The sequence below is a fragment of the Puma concolor genome, chromosome C1 (genome assembly GCF_028749965.1).
Source record: "Puma concolor isolate L17-30 chromosome C1, mPumCon1.1.hap2, whole genome shotgun sequence".
Taxonomy (NCBI): Eukaryota; Metazoa; Chordata; class Mammalia; order Carnivora; family Felidae; genus Puma; species Puma concolor.
The window spans coordinates 58,255,476-58,272,576 of record NC_141674.1 but is presented as its reverse complement, the minus strand read 5'-3'; the positions used below and the strand labels follow the sequence as shown (position 1 = coordinate 58,272,576).

General features: G+C 37.4%; 1 protein-coding gene and 1 long non-coding RNA gene across 8 annotated transcripts in view; one reads left to right on the top strand and one right to left on the bottom strand.

The window, feature by feature from the left end:
* Positions 1–17,101, bottom strand: part of LRRC7 (leucine rich repeat containing 7) — a 571,671-nt gene that overhangs the window by 40,718 nt on the left and 513,852 nt on the right. For all 7 annotated transcript variants that reach the window (XM_086717264.1, XM_025930871.2, XM_025930878.2 and 4 more), the window contains one exon: positions 6,560–6,781. In XM_086717264.1, coding sequence (XP_086573390.1) covers positions 6,560–6,781 — 222 coding nt within the window. The remainder of the gene's footprint in view (positions 1–6,559; positions 6,782–17,101) is intronic.
* LOC147578095 (uncharacterized) lies at positions 1,831–6,998 on the top strand. Its single transcript, XR_015254786.1, has 2 exons — positions 1,831–2,189; positions 6,385–6,998. It is a non-coding gene; the product is annotated as an uncharacterized LOC147578095 (long non-coding RNA).

The window sequence follows — 17,101 nt, the reverse complement described above, 5'->3', positions numbered from 1 at the left end:
TTCTAGTTAATAAAACAGAAAGTGCTCTACCTCTATCAGATCATTATTAATTGGATTAAATAAGTTAATACATGAAAGGGTTTTGAGATGTTTGAAGCATCATGTTGATGTTTTTCTTTCCTATTTCTGCTTTGATATCTGTATGTTCCACATATATATAAATATACTTTGCCTTGGATTATACATTTGCAAAAAAGAAAAACCAAGTTAATGTTAGTTCCTTTTAAAAATATTCAGCAAATTATGGACAATGTATGTATCAAATTAGTGACAATAATGTAATTACCCAGCAGTAAATTGTTGAGTTATACAATATCTAAAGTATTGGCTCTTAGCCTTGGCCACACAACAGAATCCATTTGGGGAGTTTCAAAAGTTCCCATTAACCAGGTCACGTCTAGACTAATGAAATTAGTTTCTTTGGGAAGGAGGCCAAGGTGTCAGTTTTAAAGCTCCTGAACAGATTCTAATATACAGCTGAGGTTGAGAACAACCAATATACAGTATTTTACGGTACAGGGTATGGTAAGGCTAGGATCCTCACTAGGATTGGGAAACAAAGGGAAGAGCTGAGACTATTCCACTGCTTAATGTAACTCTGACTCAAATCCTCTGTTATGATTGTCAATAGTCAAGATGGCTTATGCATTGAAATCTCTTTTCTAAGTAAAATTCCCTGAAAATGAACTTCAGGTAATATGCACATGGTTTTGTGTTGTAAATAATTTGTTAAAAAGAACATCCATTATGAAATCAGATTTATAGTCTATAGAAATTAATTGACTTGAATCTGGGTAGCACTTTATGGTTTAAAATTTACTTCCATATATTTTATTTAATTTAATCCTAGAGTTGAAAACAGACTTGATTTTCAACACCTCTGAAAAATAAATATGTAAATATAAGTGCATTAAATTAGAATTGTTGGACATTTTGCCCTGTTTTGTTGTGGCAGGTGGTTTGAAAGTTGAGATGTTTCATCATTGAGGAGGAACGTCAAAGTTTACTAAGTGCTTTTCTATGGTTAAACAAGGTTAAGAATTCTGGCCAGGTAAAAAATGACATTCATTTTAATTCATTCAATGTCCTCAGTGGTGGCATTTATTATATATGCTTATTGCTATATGGAGTTTATTCTAATAAGATTAGAAATGCGTTAGTTCTTTAGGTCACATTAAGGGATGCAGAGCTATGTTTTTGTTAATAATAAAACTTTCCATTTATTCAGTACCTTTTGATTTTCAAAGCATTGGAAGTGCTCATGTGAGTTCAAGTCAACACTCCATCTGCATAAGGCAGTTCTGTAAGTCTGAATTGTAGCTGAAGCAGATTTAATTAATATTATTTGACAGAAGAGGACACTGAGGCCACAGTGGGCAAGTGTCTGAGGTCATGTGGTTAATTGAATTGGGACACAGAACTTCGGTTTTGAGTCAGACAAACCTAGGTTAAAATTCCAACTTGCCCAATTATACCTTTGACAAGTTACATATTTTCTCTGTGCCTTGGTTTCTTCATTTACAACAAAGAAGAAAAGATTATTGTGATGATTAGATAAAACATTATGTGTAAGCAGGACCCGCTATATACTTAGTGGTGCAAAATGAAAATGTGAGTCTCCTTGTTCAATGATTATTACTAATGACACAATGGCAACAGCAGAGCATTAAACCAAGTGTGAGGTACTTCTAAGTGCAAGACTTTGTGTAACTTCACTGGTCACACACCCCTGAAGCCCTGCCTGTGTTTAAGATACATAATATAGGGGCACCTGGGTGGCTCCGTAGGCTAAGCATCTGACTTTGGCTCAGGTCATGATCTCACGGTTTGTGAGGTCGAGCCCCACGTCAGCTGTCTGCTGTCAGTGCAGAGCCTGCTTTGAATCTTCTGTCTTCCTCTCTCTCTCTGCCCTTCCCCTGTTCATTCTCTCTCTCAAAAATAAACATTAAAAAAATATACATAGTATATACGACATATATACTATACAGTAGTCCCTCCTTATCTGCAATTTTGCTTTTCACGGTTTCATTTATCCGTAGTGAACTGTGGTCTGGAATCAGATGATCCTCTTTCTGACTAATCCTCAGCAGGTTGATAATAGCCTAACACTATGTCACAATGTCTACATCATTCACCTCACTTCATCTCATCATGTGGGCCTTGTATCATCTCACATCATCATGAGAAGAGTGAGTACAATATAAGGTATTTTGAGAGAGACAGAGGCCACATTAACATAGCTTTTATTACAGTTTATTGTTATAATTATTCTATTTTATTATTAGTCATTATTGTTAATCTCTTACTGTGCTTAATTTATAAATTAAACTTTATCATAGATTTGTATGTATGGGAAAAACAGCATATACAGGGCTCGATATTATCCATGGTTTCGGGCATTCACTGTAGGAATATATACCATATGAATAAGGGGGGGGGCCTACTGTATATAGTGTATTTAGCATAGCAGACACTCAGTGTATGGTGGCTGTTGTCACTTCTTTTCCTATTTTCATTTAGATTTCTTTTCCTTAAATTAAAAAATTTGTATTCATTGTAATTGGATTTTTTTCAACTATAGCATTGCAATAAGTGATTATTTAAAAAAATTTTTTTAAATTTTTTTAGAGAGAGAGCAGGAGCAGGGAGAGGGGCAGAGGGGGGGGGAGAGAGAGAGAGAGAGAGAGAGAGAGAATCTTAAGCAGGCTTCATGCTCAGTGTGGAGTCCAAGGCTGAGCCTCTCCCATGACCCTGGGATCATGACCTGATCCAATATCAAGAGTTGAATGCTCAACAATTCGAGCCACTCAGGCACCCCCACCCCTTTTTTATTTTATTTTTTAAAATGATTAGTTTTTTTAAAATGTGAAATTTCCAAACTTTAATAGAAATTATGGTGCTTCATCATGCTGTGTAGTCTGCCTATACTATGTTTATAATGTCTCCTTGCACTTAAAAATTATGAATGATTTAGGTTTTTTCCATATTGTACAGATCTTCCTCAACTTACAAGGGGATTATATCCAAATACATCCATCATAAGTTGAAAATATTATAAGTCATAAAATGCATTTAATACACCTAACCTACTGAACATCATAGCTTAGCCTAGCCTGCCTACTTTATATGTGCTCAGAACACTTAACACTAGCCAACAGCTGGGCAAAACCATCTATTACAAAGCTTATTTTATAATAAAGTATTAAATATCTCATGAAATTTATTGAATACCCTACTAAAAAAGAGAACAGAGCAGTTGCACAGGTACAGGATGGTTATAAGTGCATCAGTGTTTACCCTCGTGATGCTGTGACTGACTGGGGACTGCAGCTCACTGCCACTGCCCAGCCTCAGGGGACAGTACTGTCCTGCATATTGCTGGTCCAGGAATAGATCACAGTTCAAAATTTAAAGTACAGTTTTTACTGAATGAGTATTGCTTTTGCACCATCATAAAGTTGAAAAATCGTTAAGTCAATCTATTGTAAGCTGGGAGATGTCTGTACTTGGCCAAACCAACATTGTTGTCATCAGTTAAGAAAACTCTGTTTTTCTCTTTATGGCTTTTTAATTGCACCACTAGAAATGCGTTATTAAAATAGAGTGTCTTGATTTATATGACTGAAACCCACATTAGAAATTTTCAGTTACTTCCTTGATCTTTGCATTTCAATCACTACTCTATAGTTTTCATGTGAAACTATATAGCTTTAAAATATTTTAGGGGCGCCTGGGTGGCTCAGTCGGTTAAGCTGCCGACTTAGGCTCAGGTCATGATCTCCTGGTCCGTGAGTTCGAGCCCCGCGTCGGCTCTGTGCTGAGAGCTCAGAGCCTGAAGCCTGTTTCAGATTCTGTGTCTCTCTCTCTCTGACCCTCCCCCATTCATGCTCTGTCTCTCTCTGTCTCAAAAATAAATAAATGTTAAAAAAATTAAAAAAATATTTAAAATATTTTTCTCGCTTTTTTTCCCTTGTTAAATATGGGATAAAAGTCGTTAAAGCATGCGCGTGCGCGCGCACACACACACACACACACACACACACTGGAGAGGTCTGAGTTTTCAAAGGAATTCTAACCCAGAAAAGTAAAAAATACATGTAATATTTTCATTATGAGAGTGATATACATAACCTTTTTCAGCCTCTTTGACTCTCTCTTTTTGGTTTTATTTTGCTTTATTTGATTTTCTGTTTGTAGATTAGGGAGGTTGGGACTGATATCATGAAATGCCCTCCAATATTTTAATTCTTAAAATGTATTTCTACCTCTTCTATTTCCTATTTCTGTACTCTCAGTGCCAGGCTAACTATGTGTGTATGTGTGTGTAGAATTGTATCATTTGACTCTTACAAAAATCTTTGAACGTTGTTTGTGGGTGGTAATGTTCTCATTTTATAAGGAGGAAAACAGAACCTCAGAAAGAGTTTATGACTTGGCCAGGGTCACACAACTAATAAGCATTAACATGAGACTCAACTCCAAATTCTGAGACCCACCCCTAGTATTCGCTTTCCTGAATGCTATGGGGTTAGGTGAAGAGGTGGAGAAGTTAGGGGGGAAAAAAGAGATGAAAGAAAACAGTGTAGTACTTGGTGGTGTGCTGGAAAATGTTTACAAGCTGGCTGAGGGTAAGGGGTAGCCTGATTTGTAGTGTTCATTAATTTCCCTGGTGTAATTATGCCCATAGGTTCATCCTATGGTGTGATGTCACTGAAGGAGGAGTTGGGAAGTAACGATCCAGTATGAATCTAGCATACCACCGGTGGTAGATAAAATGTTACAGTGAATTGTGAAAAAAAGTTTTGAGAAAATGTCAGATTTATAGCTCAGGGGAATGGGGAGCATAGTTTGGGGACTAGTGCTCATTATTTAAAGACTCCTTAGGCTTCTCATGGTCAATCCAAAGTTTAATCTCAGCATTCCAAACCATTTCAGTCTGAAACCAATGCAGAAAAAATTGGGAAGCTGAGAGGAATTTGCTTAAGTCCCTTTCTTAACAAAGCCATTGAATGTTTCAGTTTTTACCTCTCAGTTTGAAAGGCACCTGGATCAAAACATTTGCAAGCAACTACAAATACCTTCTCTAAAAGAATCATGATATTTTAAATTTAATTAGTATATAATTGTAGAATTTAGTAAACCTCTCATTGGTCAAACTATACAATTTATGTATTTTTGAGAAATAAGGTAAAAAAGTCTTTAAAATTACAGTGCTCACTAAACCTATTATTCAAAGTAGGTAAAAAAGGGCATTGATCTCAGAGAATTTTTAAATGCGCTGATTCTAGGTGAAAAAAGATCATGTAGCTGCTAATAGAAATAATTAAATCAGAGAACTGGGTTAGGTTATGATATTTGTGGGAGAGGAAATATGAATAATTTTTAACCTTCTAGGTGCCTGTAAATAAGGCATAATTAAAACTTTATCAATGTTTAAGAATCTCTGGAGAATTAAAAACATCATATCAGGTGCCCTGATTAAAGGCACCTTTCTGGTTTATTTTCCTTGTTACCTTAAATCCAACACTTGACCTAGATCAAGGCAGGATAGGAAGAAAATTATCTTTTAAAAAAAGCCAATGATTCTGAGAATGATTAAGACATAATCTCAGCTTCAAGAAGGATTTTAAGAAATAGAGGCAATGTCTAGAGCAGCTGGGATCCAAATAATGAATGGCTATTAACAGTGTAAAAGAAAAAACTGGAGGACGAAGATAATGTCTGAGATGTTCAGAAAATAAGGTAGGGTAATGTGTGAAGCTTAGAGTAGGCAGTAATAAAATGAAATCCTTATATACCATATTAAGGAGTTGGTGAAGTCAGTAGGAGCTTTGCCAAGTTATCTGAAGAATGAAATAAGAGAAATTAATTTTATGGGAGTATTAAGATCTTAATGTCTTGCTTTCTAAGTGTAATATAATTTAATAGATAAGATCCTATTCAGTTTTCTGGTTCTAAGGAAGAAAAACAGATTCTGTAATGGAAAAGTAAATCCTAATTTTAGATACGTCAAAGAAGAAGCAATTTTTGTGCTACTTGGTATTTGTCAGTAGTTTTTGGAGCATTTCAGAAATGTTTCCGTTCAAACTGCTCTTTATCATTTTCTTCAGAGCAAAGCTTTATCTTTGTCTTATTCAACAATCAGAAGATAGGACTTTCAAAAAAGTTCCCACTGTCCCACAGTTTTACACTGTCAGTTTCACCAGAGGCCTTGGTAAATACACTTAATCCCCTGACTCTAATATTCAAAAGCCGTGCAATAGAGCTAAATTGGAGTTGAAATTGAGTAGATGGTGTAGGATAAATAAGAAAAACTTCCAGTTCATCAGATTTTCCTTATGTGAAAAGGCCATTTTATCAACAATCAATTTTTATGTGTTGTAGTGTTTAACCACTGAAAATAATGAGAAAACCCCTACAAAGAATGCTCCACTCCATTCAACATGGTGACAGCATTAATTTGTCCCAGACTACATAAATGAGAGAAGGTAAACCATGGATTCGTTGGACTGCCCTGAACATTCCCTGAAACTTCATCAATTATAAAAGCTCTTCTCACCTGCTCTGGATATCCATCCATACTCCTTTGCCCTTTAGTTTGAATTAAGCACCGTCCAGGCTGAGGTCCCCGGGTGGCCTGTGAAGAGGGGATCTGAATAGGCAATGGTGACTGAAATTGCTGGATGGTCACTTTGTTTATATTTCCCTCATATGGCTGCTGCTCCCGGCTCCGATGCTGAAGGCTTTGGGACCCCATCAAAGTCTGGATGTGGCTTCCTGCCTGTGGAGAAGATAATTTGTCAGACGAAGATTCATGGTGTTGAAAGGATGTGATTAAAGTAGAAAACACGTACAGAATACCTCTCTGGTAAAGTGGCATCATTTGGGCTCTCAGCCACTGCTGGAAAGGATAATGAAAAAACAGTAAGGGTCTGCCTACTGTGGTTTGTGAAAATGTTAATATTGGAGCAAGGTTGCAATAAATACATTCATAGTCATTTGATGCCTTGCCACAGATTATTTTGTCCCTGATTTTAAGGGAGCAAAATTCTCCCTGAAAAATTTCAAGAAGAAAAAGAAGTCACAACTTAAAAATAAAGTGGAGTCCTATCTGGCATTTTATTTTATTTAAAAAAAATTTTTTTTACATTTATTTATTTTTGAGAGACAGACAGAGCACAAGTGGGGGATAGGCAGAGAGAGAAGGAGACACAGAATCCGAAGCAGGCTCCAGGCTCCGAGCTGTCAGCACAGAGCCGGACACGGGCTCGAACTCACTGCAAGATCATGACCTGAGCTGAAGTCGGATGTTCAACCAACTGAGCCACCCAGGCGCCCCTCTGGCATTTTATTTTGAATAACAGCAGGGAGAGAGATGTAGTATAGGAAACATCAGGGGGAGAATGACAGAAGCCAGTTCCTAATTCTGTAGCAAAAGAATTGAAGTGTATATATTCCTTTGTGGCACAGTGCATAGTGAGCTTGTTCAGGTGAGTTTAATCAGTATTTATTCATTTTCTGCATTATTAAATCAAGAATATGGTTTTGGGAATCTTTAAGTCACATTGAAAATGAATGATATGATAAATTCTTGTGAGTATCTGTAACTCATGGAGGCACTAGATATGGAAAGGTCTTCAAAGTGAGCTCTGCATGCATATCATCCCATTGTGAGTTTTAGAGAGATTATTAGTACCTCATGTAAAGCAATCTACTTTTTTTTAATGTTTGTTTATTTTTCAGAGACAGAGTGCAAATGGGAGAGGGGCAGAGAGAGGGAGGGAGACACAGAATTGGAAGCAGGCTCCAGGCCCTGAGCTGTCAGCACAGAGCCCAACGTGGGGCTCAAACTCATAAGCATGACAGCATGACCTAAGCTGAAGTTGGACGCTTAACCAACTGAGCCAACCAATTGTCCCAGTAATGATCATTTCTCACTTCTTAAGGTTGGCTGTTGGACAGAGAAGACATGTTCACTTGGTCTCCAATCTTCAAATGATATGGTGCATACCACTGTTCTGTGCTCACTTTGATTTTCACGCCTTTGTTCTAGCATTGGTTCCTTGAATCGTTCTTTCTGAAACTTTTTCCACCAACCAAGCAGTTCTGCTTGTGGGCTGGTAACCTAGCATATGCCTTTCAAAATTATGTATTGTTTAACATGGAGGTCTACCATGGAAAGTGAATGCTTATCATTAATAGTTTTAAACATATGTTTTACTGTTGTGCTTGGTACATCCCTTATTACTATGGAAAACATCTGAGGGGTTACTTCCTGAATTAGTTTTTTTTTTTGATCTTTTAAGGGTAGATAATTTGGAATTCAAAAGTGAATTTTACCTTAGAATTCATTAGCTAAGAAAGGCTGTGAATTTTGCTATTAGTAACAAATTTGTAATTCATTAGCTAGGAAAGTCTGACTAATCAAGATTTTTGATTAAGAAATCAGATTGGAGGAATAAAGGAAACATTATTAAACATGTATTCAAGGAAGGGATTAATTTGAATTTTTAAAAATTCTTAAAAAAAGAGCAATGTGAGACATAGAAAATAGTGATCATGGAATATCATTTGGAGAAGATGGGAGGTATATTACTTGGTTCCAAACAAAAGGTGATTTCAGTAAAAAAATACTCAAAGTTATTATTTCACAATATGAATGGCAAAGTAAACAACCATTTGAATATATATTTAGACCCCAACTGGTTAGCTTATTATCATGTACAATTTTTTACATTCAGAAACACTAAACATATATCAGTCATGAAAAATTGGAAGAAAAGATGCAAAAAAAGAGTGTCAGGCAAAATGAGCACAATGTGAAAATAATTACCAATCCAACGTTATCCAACACAACTAACCAAGAATGGCAAAACTATAACATCATAAACACAACTAAGATAGCTTTATAAAGGGCAAAAATATATTTCTTTATTGCACCTATTCCCTTCTCAGAAATCTAAATGAAAGGAGATGTTGCAACTTTGAGAGCTATTCTAGATGACTGAACACCCTCCTGGTCAAATTTTTGTCTTTAGTTTAATTCTCTCCTACCTCTATAGAATTTCACATTCTCTTGTTCGGTAGGAGAGAAAAGCCATGATAAGCTGTATGACATTTTGAGCTGCTATACTCTGAATGAACTCACTGGCATGCTAAGCTATGCTAAGTTACATAGCTAGACATTGATTTCCTAGAGTTAGAGGAGCTGATGATGTAGGCCAACTGAAGCTGTACAACTTGGCTATGGAACAATAAATTGATTTTACACTTATACCTGCTTGTCACCTCCACTGTCATAATTCATGGGTCTTCAGTCAGTGCTTGAGCCAGTGGAAAAGAGGAACACCATCAGTTTAAATGAAAGTGATCACATAGACAAGCAAAGAATTGTTAACACCCAGAAAAACTTAGAGGGATCTAGAGGGGCAGAGATGGTGGAATAGCATGGAAGTTTTTTTGCATCTCTCGTCCCTGAAATGTAACCATCCTGCACACCTAGAAAACTGACTTGAGGATTAACACAACAATCTGTACAACATGAACCAGAGAACTCAGCAGGTACGCAGCAGGTACGCAGAGAGGTGACCTGGCGGGGGAGAGGAGGAGCTGTGCAGGGCAGGGAGCTGTTTTTGCTTGTGGGAGAGGACGGCGAGGGGGAGAGAATACAGAAAGCACCCCCAATGCCCAAAAGCAGCTAGAGAGAAAAGAAAGTGTACACAAAGGACTGAACAAAAAAGGGAGAAATTAGAAAGGAGAGGGTTTAAATTCCATCAAGATTCTATAAACAGGGGGAGTGCAGAGTCTGAAACCCTGCAGCTTGATACCTGGTGATGCTCTGGTGGGAAGGGCGAATCCCCAGAAGCAGAGAGAAAGAGGTCTTCAGGGTCCTCAGGGCATATGGAGAGAGGCGGTTCCCCTGCTGAGAGGAAACTTGGTAGAGGCTGTGCGGCCTCTCCACAGGCAAAGGTCCCAAATGGTCCCCAGAGACAATCACATTCGCTGTACTGAAACAAGGATGTTAAGGGGAGCCTGGCACCAGATGTGTGTTGTGATTTTCCATAATCACTGAAATGCTGCTGTTACATGATTGCATGATTTTTTTTCTGGGGCAGGCTGGCACCCAGCTACAGTCTCTGGGCATCGGCCGCAGCGTGGTCTCCCAAACAGTCCTGAGGGTGGGCTGGCATCTGGCCATTGCTCTGTGAGACCCTCACCCAGAAGGTCTGAGTAGGTCAAAGCTGCAGTCCCTCAGAAGTGAGGGGTTGGGAAACACAGTCACATATGAGATAAAACTCAGGAGGGAGGTGCTGCCTGGCAACCTGATGGCTTGGTCACAGTGTAAAAGCGGGAAGTGGACAGAAGCCAGAGACAAAGGAGGGATGTACAATTGCTGGTTAGGGAGAGCACAGAGTTCTGATACTAGAGATTGGGTAGCTGGGTGACACCAATTTCACCTCTCCCACGCATGTGCATACACACCTACATGTGCCACAACAATCCACCCCACTAAGCTAAACAGCCCTATTTAGTGGAGAATGGAGCCCAGCCCAACTGGGCCAAACTCACTCTTCAGGAACAACACAAGTCTCTCCGCCTGCTTAGTTTATGGACTATAAAGTGCTTCATAGTTCAACTTCTAAGGGAAACCAATGTAATTTTAATCGTACTTCAGTCTGTTTGCTGGTCCATCTATTCATTTTTTTTCTGTTTTTATTCTTGAATGCAAAAAGAGGAAAAAAATTGTTATTCTCCATTTCTATTAAAATATTTTTCTTTAATTTTTTTCTACTCTATTTTTTACTTATTTGTAAAACTTTCAAATTCTTTTTTTTCCTTCCATCATTTCATCTTATTGTATTCATTTTTTCAAATTTTCAAACATTTTCCTTTTTTATCATTTTTTTCCTTATCTTTTCCTTCTTTCTCTACTTTATCAAGCTCCTTTCAACAACCAGACCAGAACACACCTAGGATCTAGCATCCTTTATTTGATTTTTTTGTACTGTTTTTAAGTTTTTAATTTTAATGTTTTTTACCTTATTAATTCCTTTCTTCCTTCAAAATGATGAAATGAAGGAATTCATCCCAAAAGAAAGAAAATGACGAAATGACAGCCATGGACTTAATCAACACAGATACAAGCAAGATGTCTGAACTAGAATTTAGAATCATGATAATAAGAATACTAGCTGGGTTGAAAACAGATTAGAATCTCTTTATGTGAAGATAAAAGCTAGTCAGGATGAAATAAAAAAATGTTATAACGAAGCTGCAATCTCAAATGGTGGCCACAGTGGCAAGGATGGATGAGACAGAGCAGTGAATCAGTGATTTAGAGAACAAACTTATGGAGAAAACTGAAGCAGAAAAAAAGAGGGAGACTAAGGCAAAAGAGCACAATTTAATAATTATAGAAATCAGTGACTCATTAAAAAGGAACAACATCAGAATCAGAGGGGTCCCAGAAGATGAAGAGAGAGAAAAAGGGATAGAAGGGTTATGTGAGCAAATCATAGCAGAAAACTTTCCTAACCTGGGGAAAGTCACAGACATCAAAATCCAGGAAGCAAAGAGGACTCCCATCAGATTCAACAAAAACCAACCATCAACAAGGCATATCATAGTCAAATTCACAAAATACTCAGGCAAGGAAAGAATCATGAAAGCAGCAAGGGAAAAAAGGTCCTTACCAACAAGGGAAGACAGATCAGGTTTGCAGCAGACCTATCCACGGAAACTTGGCAGGCCAGAAAGGAATGGCAGGATACATTCAATGTGCTGTATCAGAAAAACATGCAGCCAAGAATTCTTTATCCAGCAAGGCTGTCATTCAAAATAGAAGGAGAGATAGAAAGGTTCCCAGACAAACAAAAATTAAAGGAGTTCATGATCACTAAACCAGCCCTGCAAGAAATTTTAAGAGGGACTCTCTGAGGGGAGAAAAATGGAAAAAAAAAAAAAAAACGACCACAAGCAACAAAGACTAGAAAGGACCAGAGAACACCACCAGAAACTCCAACTCTACAGGCAACGTAATGGCAATAAATTCATATCTTTCAGTACTCATTCTAAACATCAATAGACTAAATGCTCCAATTAAAAAGACAGAGGGTAACAGAATGGGTAAGAAAACAAGATCCATCTGTATGCTGTTTACAAGGGACTCACTCTAGACCTAAAGACACCTTCAGATTGAAAGTAAGGGGATGGAGAACCATCTATCATGCTAACAGTCACCAAAACAAAGCCAGAGAAGCCATACTTACATCAGACAATGTATACTTTAAAATAAAGACAATAACAAAAGATGAAGAAGGACATTATATAATAATTAAGGGGTCTATCCACCAAGAAGATCTAACAGTTGTAAACATTTATGCTCCAAATGTGGAACACCCAAATATATAAATCAATGAATTATAAACATAAAGAAACTCATTGATAATAATACCATAATACTAGGGGACTTCAACACCCCAGTTACAACAATGGACAGATCATCTAAACAGAAAATCAACAAGGAAATAATGGCTGTGAATGACACATTGGACCAGATGGACTTAATGGATATATTCAGAACATTTCATCCTACAGCAGTGGAATACACATTCTTCTCCAGTGCACATGGAATGTTGTTCAGAATAGATCACATACTGGGACACAAATCAGCTCTCAACAAGAACAAAAAGATCGAGATCACACCATACATATTTTCAGACCACAATGCTTTGAAACTCAAAATCAACCACAAGAAAAAATGTGGAAAGATAACAAATACTTGGAGACTAAAGACTATCCTACTAAAGAATGAATGGGCTAATCAAGAAGTTAAAGAGGAAATTAAAAAGTACATGGAAGCCAATGCAAATGATAACACCACAGCCCAAAACCTCTGGGGTGCAGCAAGGCAGTCATAGGAGGGAAGTATATAGCAATCTAGGCCTTCCTAAAGAAGGAAGAAAGGTCACAGATACACAACCTAACCTCACACCTTAAAGATCTGGAAAAAGAACAGCAAATAAAACCCCAAACCAGTAGAATACAGGAAATAATAAAGATTAGAGCAGAAATTAATGTTATAGAAACCAAAATAACCAGTAGAACGAATCAACGAAACTAGAAGCTGATTCTTTGAAAGAATTAACAAAATTGATAAACGCCTAGCCAGTTTGATCAAAAAGAAAAAGGAAAGGACCCAAATAAATAAAATCAAGAATGAAAGAGGAGAGATCACAACCCACACAGCAGAAATATAAACAATAAGAAGAGAATATTATGAGCAATTATATGCCAATAAAATGGGCAATCTGGAAGAAATGGGCAAATTCCTAGAAAAATATAAACTACCAGAACTAAAACAGGAAGAAATAGAAAATTTTAACAGACTCATAACCAGTAAAGAAATAGAATTAGTAATAAAAATTTCCCCAAAACAGAAGTCCGGGGCCAGATGGCTTTCCAGGGGAATTCTACCAAACATTTAGAGAAGAGGGACCTCCTATTCTTTTGAAGCTGTTCCAAAAAATTGAAATGGAAGGAAAACTTCCAAACTCTTTCTATGAAGCCAGCATTACCTTGATTCCAAAACCCCACTAAAAAGGAGAACTATAGACCAATTTCCCTGATGAACATGGATGCAAAAATCCTCAAAAAGATACTAGCCAACCAGATCCAACCATACATTAAAAAAATTATTCACCATGACCAAGTGGGATTTACACCTGGGATGCTGGGTTGGTTCAATATCAGCAAATCAATCAATGTGATACAGCACATCAATAAAAGAAAGGACAAGAACCACATGATCCTCTCAACAGATGCAGAGAAAGCAGTTGACAAAACACAGCATCCTTTCTTGATAAAAACCTTCAAGAAAGTAGGGATAGAAGGATCATACCTCAAGATTGTAAAAGTCATATATGAAAAACCCACCGTTAATATCATCCTCAATGGGGAAAAACTGAGAGCTTTTCCCCTATGGTCAGGAAGGAGACAGGGATGTCCACTCTCGCCACTCTTATTCAACATAGTATTGGATGTCTTAACCTGAGCAATCAGACAACACAAAGAAATAAAAGGCATCCAAATCGGCCAGGAGGAGGCTTACTTTCACTCTTTGCAGATGACATGATACTCTTTATGGGAAACCCAAAATATTCCACCAAAAAACTGCTAGAACTGATCCATGAATTCAGCAAAGTCGCAGGATATAAAATCAATGCACAGAAATGGGTTGCATTCCTATACACCCAATAATGAAGCAACAGAAAGCGAAATCAAGGAATCAATCCCATTTACAATTGCACCAAAAATCATAAAATACCTAGGAATAAATCTAACCAAAGAGGTGAAAAATCTATACACTGAAAAGTATAGAAAGTTTATGAAAGAAATTGAAGAAGACACACACAAAAAAGGAAAAATATTCCATGCTCCTGGATAAGAAGAACAAATATTGTTAAAATGTCAATACTACCCAAAGCAATCTACGTATTCAATGCGATACCTATCAAAATAACACCAGCATTCTTCACAGAGCTAGAACAAACAACTCTGAAATTTGTATGGAATGATAAAAGACCCCGAGTAGGCAAAGCAATCTTGAAAAAGAAAACCAAAGCTGGAGGCATCACAATCCCAGACTTGAAGCTGTATTACAACCTGTAATCATCAAGACAGTATGGTACTGGCACAAAAACAGACACTCAGATCAAAAGAACAGAATAGAGAACCCAGAAATGGACCCACAAACATATGGCCAACTAATCATTGACAAAGCAGGAATGAATATCCGATGGAATAAAGACAGTCTCTTCAGCAAATAGTGCTGGGAAAACTGGACAGTGACATGCAGAAAAATGAACCTGGACCACTTTCTTACACCATACACAAAAATAAACTCAAAATGGATGAAAGAGCTCAGGGTAAGACAAGAAGCCATCAAAATGCTTGAGGAGAAAGCAGACAGAAACCTCTTTGACCTTAGGGGTGCCTGGGTGGCTCAGTCAGTAAGCGTCTGACTTCGGCTCAGGTCATGGTCTCGCGGTCGCGAGTCGGGGTCTGTGCTGACAGCTCAAAGCCTGGAGCCTGCTTTCAGATTCTGTGTCTCCCCCTCTGCCCCTCCCATGCTCATGCTCTGTCTCTCTCTCTCTGTCTCTCAATAATAAATAAACATTAAAAAAAATAAAAAAAACCCTCTTTGACCTTGGACGCAGTAACTTACTCAACCTGTCTCTGGAAGCAAGGGAAACCAAAGCAAAATGAACTATTGGGACCTCATGAAAATAAAAAGCTTCTATGTACCAGAGGAAACAATCAGCATAACTAAAATGCAACAACAGAATGGGGGAAGATATTTGCAAATGACATATCAAATAAAGCATTAGTATCCAAAGTCTATAAAGAACTTATCAAAGTCAACACCCAAAAAACAAATAATCCAGTGAAGAAATGGGCAAAAGACATGAATAGACACTTCTTCAAAGAAGACATCCAGATGGCCAATTGACACATGAAAAAATGCTCAACATCACTCATCATCAGAGAAATACAAATCAAAACTACATTGAGATATCACTTCACACCTGTCAGAATGGCTAACAATAACAACTCAGGCAACAACAGATGTTGGTGAGGATGCAGAGAAAGAGGATCTTTTTTGCATTGTTGGTGGGAATGCAAACTAGTGCCACGACTCTGGAAAACAGTATGGAGGTTCCTCAAAATATTAAAAATAGAACTATCCTGTGACCTAGGAATTGCACTACTAGGTATTTATCCAAGAGATACAGGTAGGCTGTTTCGAAGGGGCACATGAACCCCGATGTTTATAGCAGCACTATCAACAATAGCCAAAGTATGGAAAGAGCCCATATGCCCGTCAATGGATATATGCATAAAGAAGAAGTGGTATGTATACGCAATGGAGCATTATTCAGCAATCAAAAAGAATGAAATCTTGCCATTTGCAACTACGTGGATGGAACTAGAGGGTATTATGCTAAGCAAAATTAGCCAGTCAGAGAAAGACAAATGCCATATGACTTCACTCATAAGTGAATTTTAAGATATAGAACACATGAACTTAAGGGAAGGGAAGCAAAAATAATATAAAAACATGAACTGAGGGCTGAAGGGGGGTGGGAGGGTGGGGATGGTGGGTGATGGGTAATGAGGAGGGCACCTTTTGGGATGAGCACTGGGTGTTGTATGGAAACCAATTTGACAATAAACTAAAAAATAAATTAATTAATTAAAAAAAGAAAAAAATAAAAATGGTATCTAAGAAATAAAATAATATAAAAACATGGAGAGGGACAAAACATAAGAGACTCTTGAATATAGAGAACGAACAGAGGGTTGCTGGAGGGGTTGTGGGGGGAGGATGGGCTAAATGGGTAAGGGGCTTAAGGAATCTACTGCTGAAATCATTGTTGCCTCATGTGCTAATTAACTTGGATGTAAATTATAAAAAATAAGCAAATTATAGAAAAAAAAAGAAAAACTTAGAGGGGTCTAGAACATTACTTTAAACCCATGGATGCATAATCTACATGAAAACATCAGTAAAGACTGCTTAACAACCCCTTCATTGATTAGAATATTCTTATAATGGTCTATCCAAGGGTGAAAAGCTGATTGCATATATTATATAATAGCCTGTAGAATTATTTTTCTGGTTTATTTTTACCTTCTCATGGGATAGGTGCAGCCCAGGACTATGCTTTGATTTGTAACTCCTTGAAGGCAAGCTCTATATCCTACTTATCATCTTTAATGATTTGCACAGTAACTGGCATTTAATAAATAATGACTACTATCCAAACACTAGGTGCTAAACAATGCACTAAAACTTACCTTATACATATATCCTCCTTTAGTCCTTATAACAGCATTAGAGATTAATTATTATGAATTAATATTACCCAATTTTGCTAAGGAGGAAACTAAGTCTTGGGGAGGTTAAGTAGCTTTCCCAAGTAATTTGCACTAGTGGTAAACTGACAGGATCAGGATTTGAACCAAGGCTGTCTGACTATTAAAGGTCATTCTCTTAAACACAAAACTATACTGCAATCTCCTTACCCCCAAATTGACT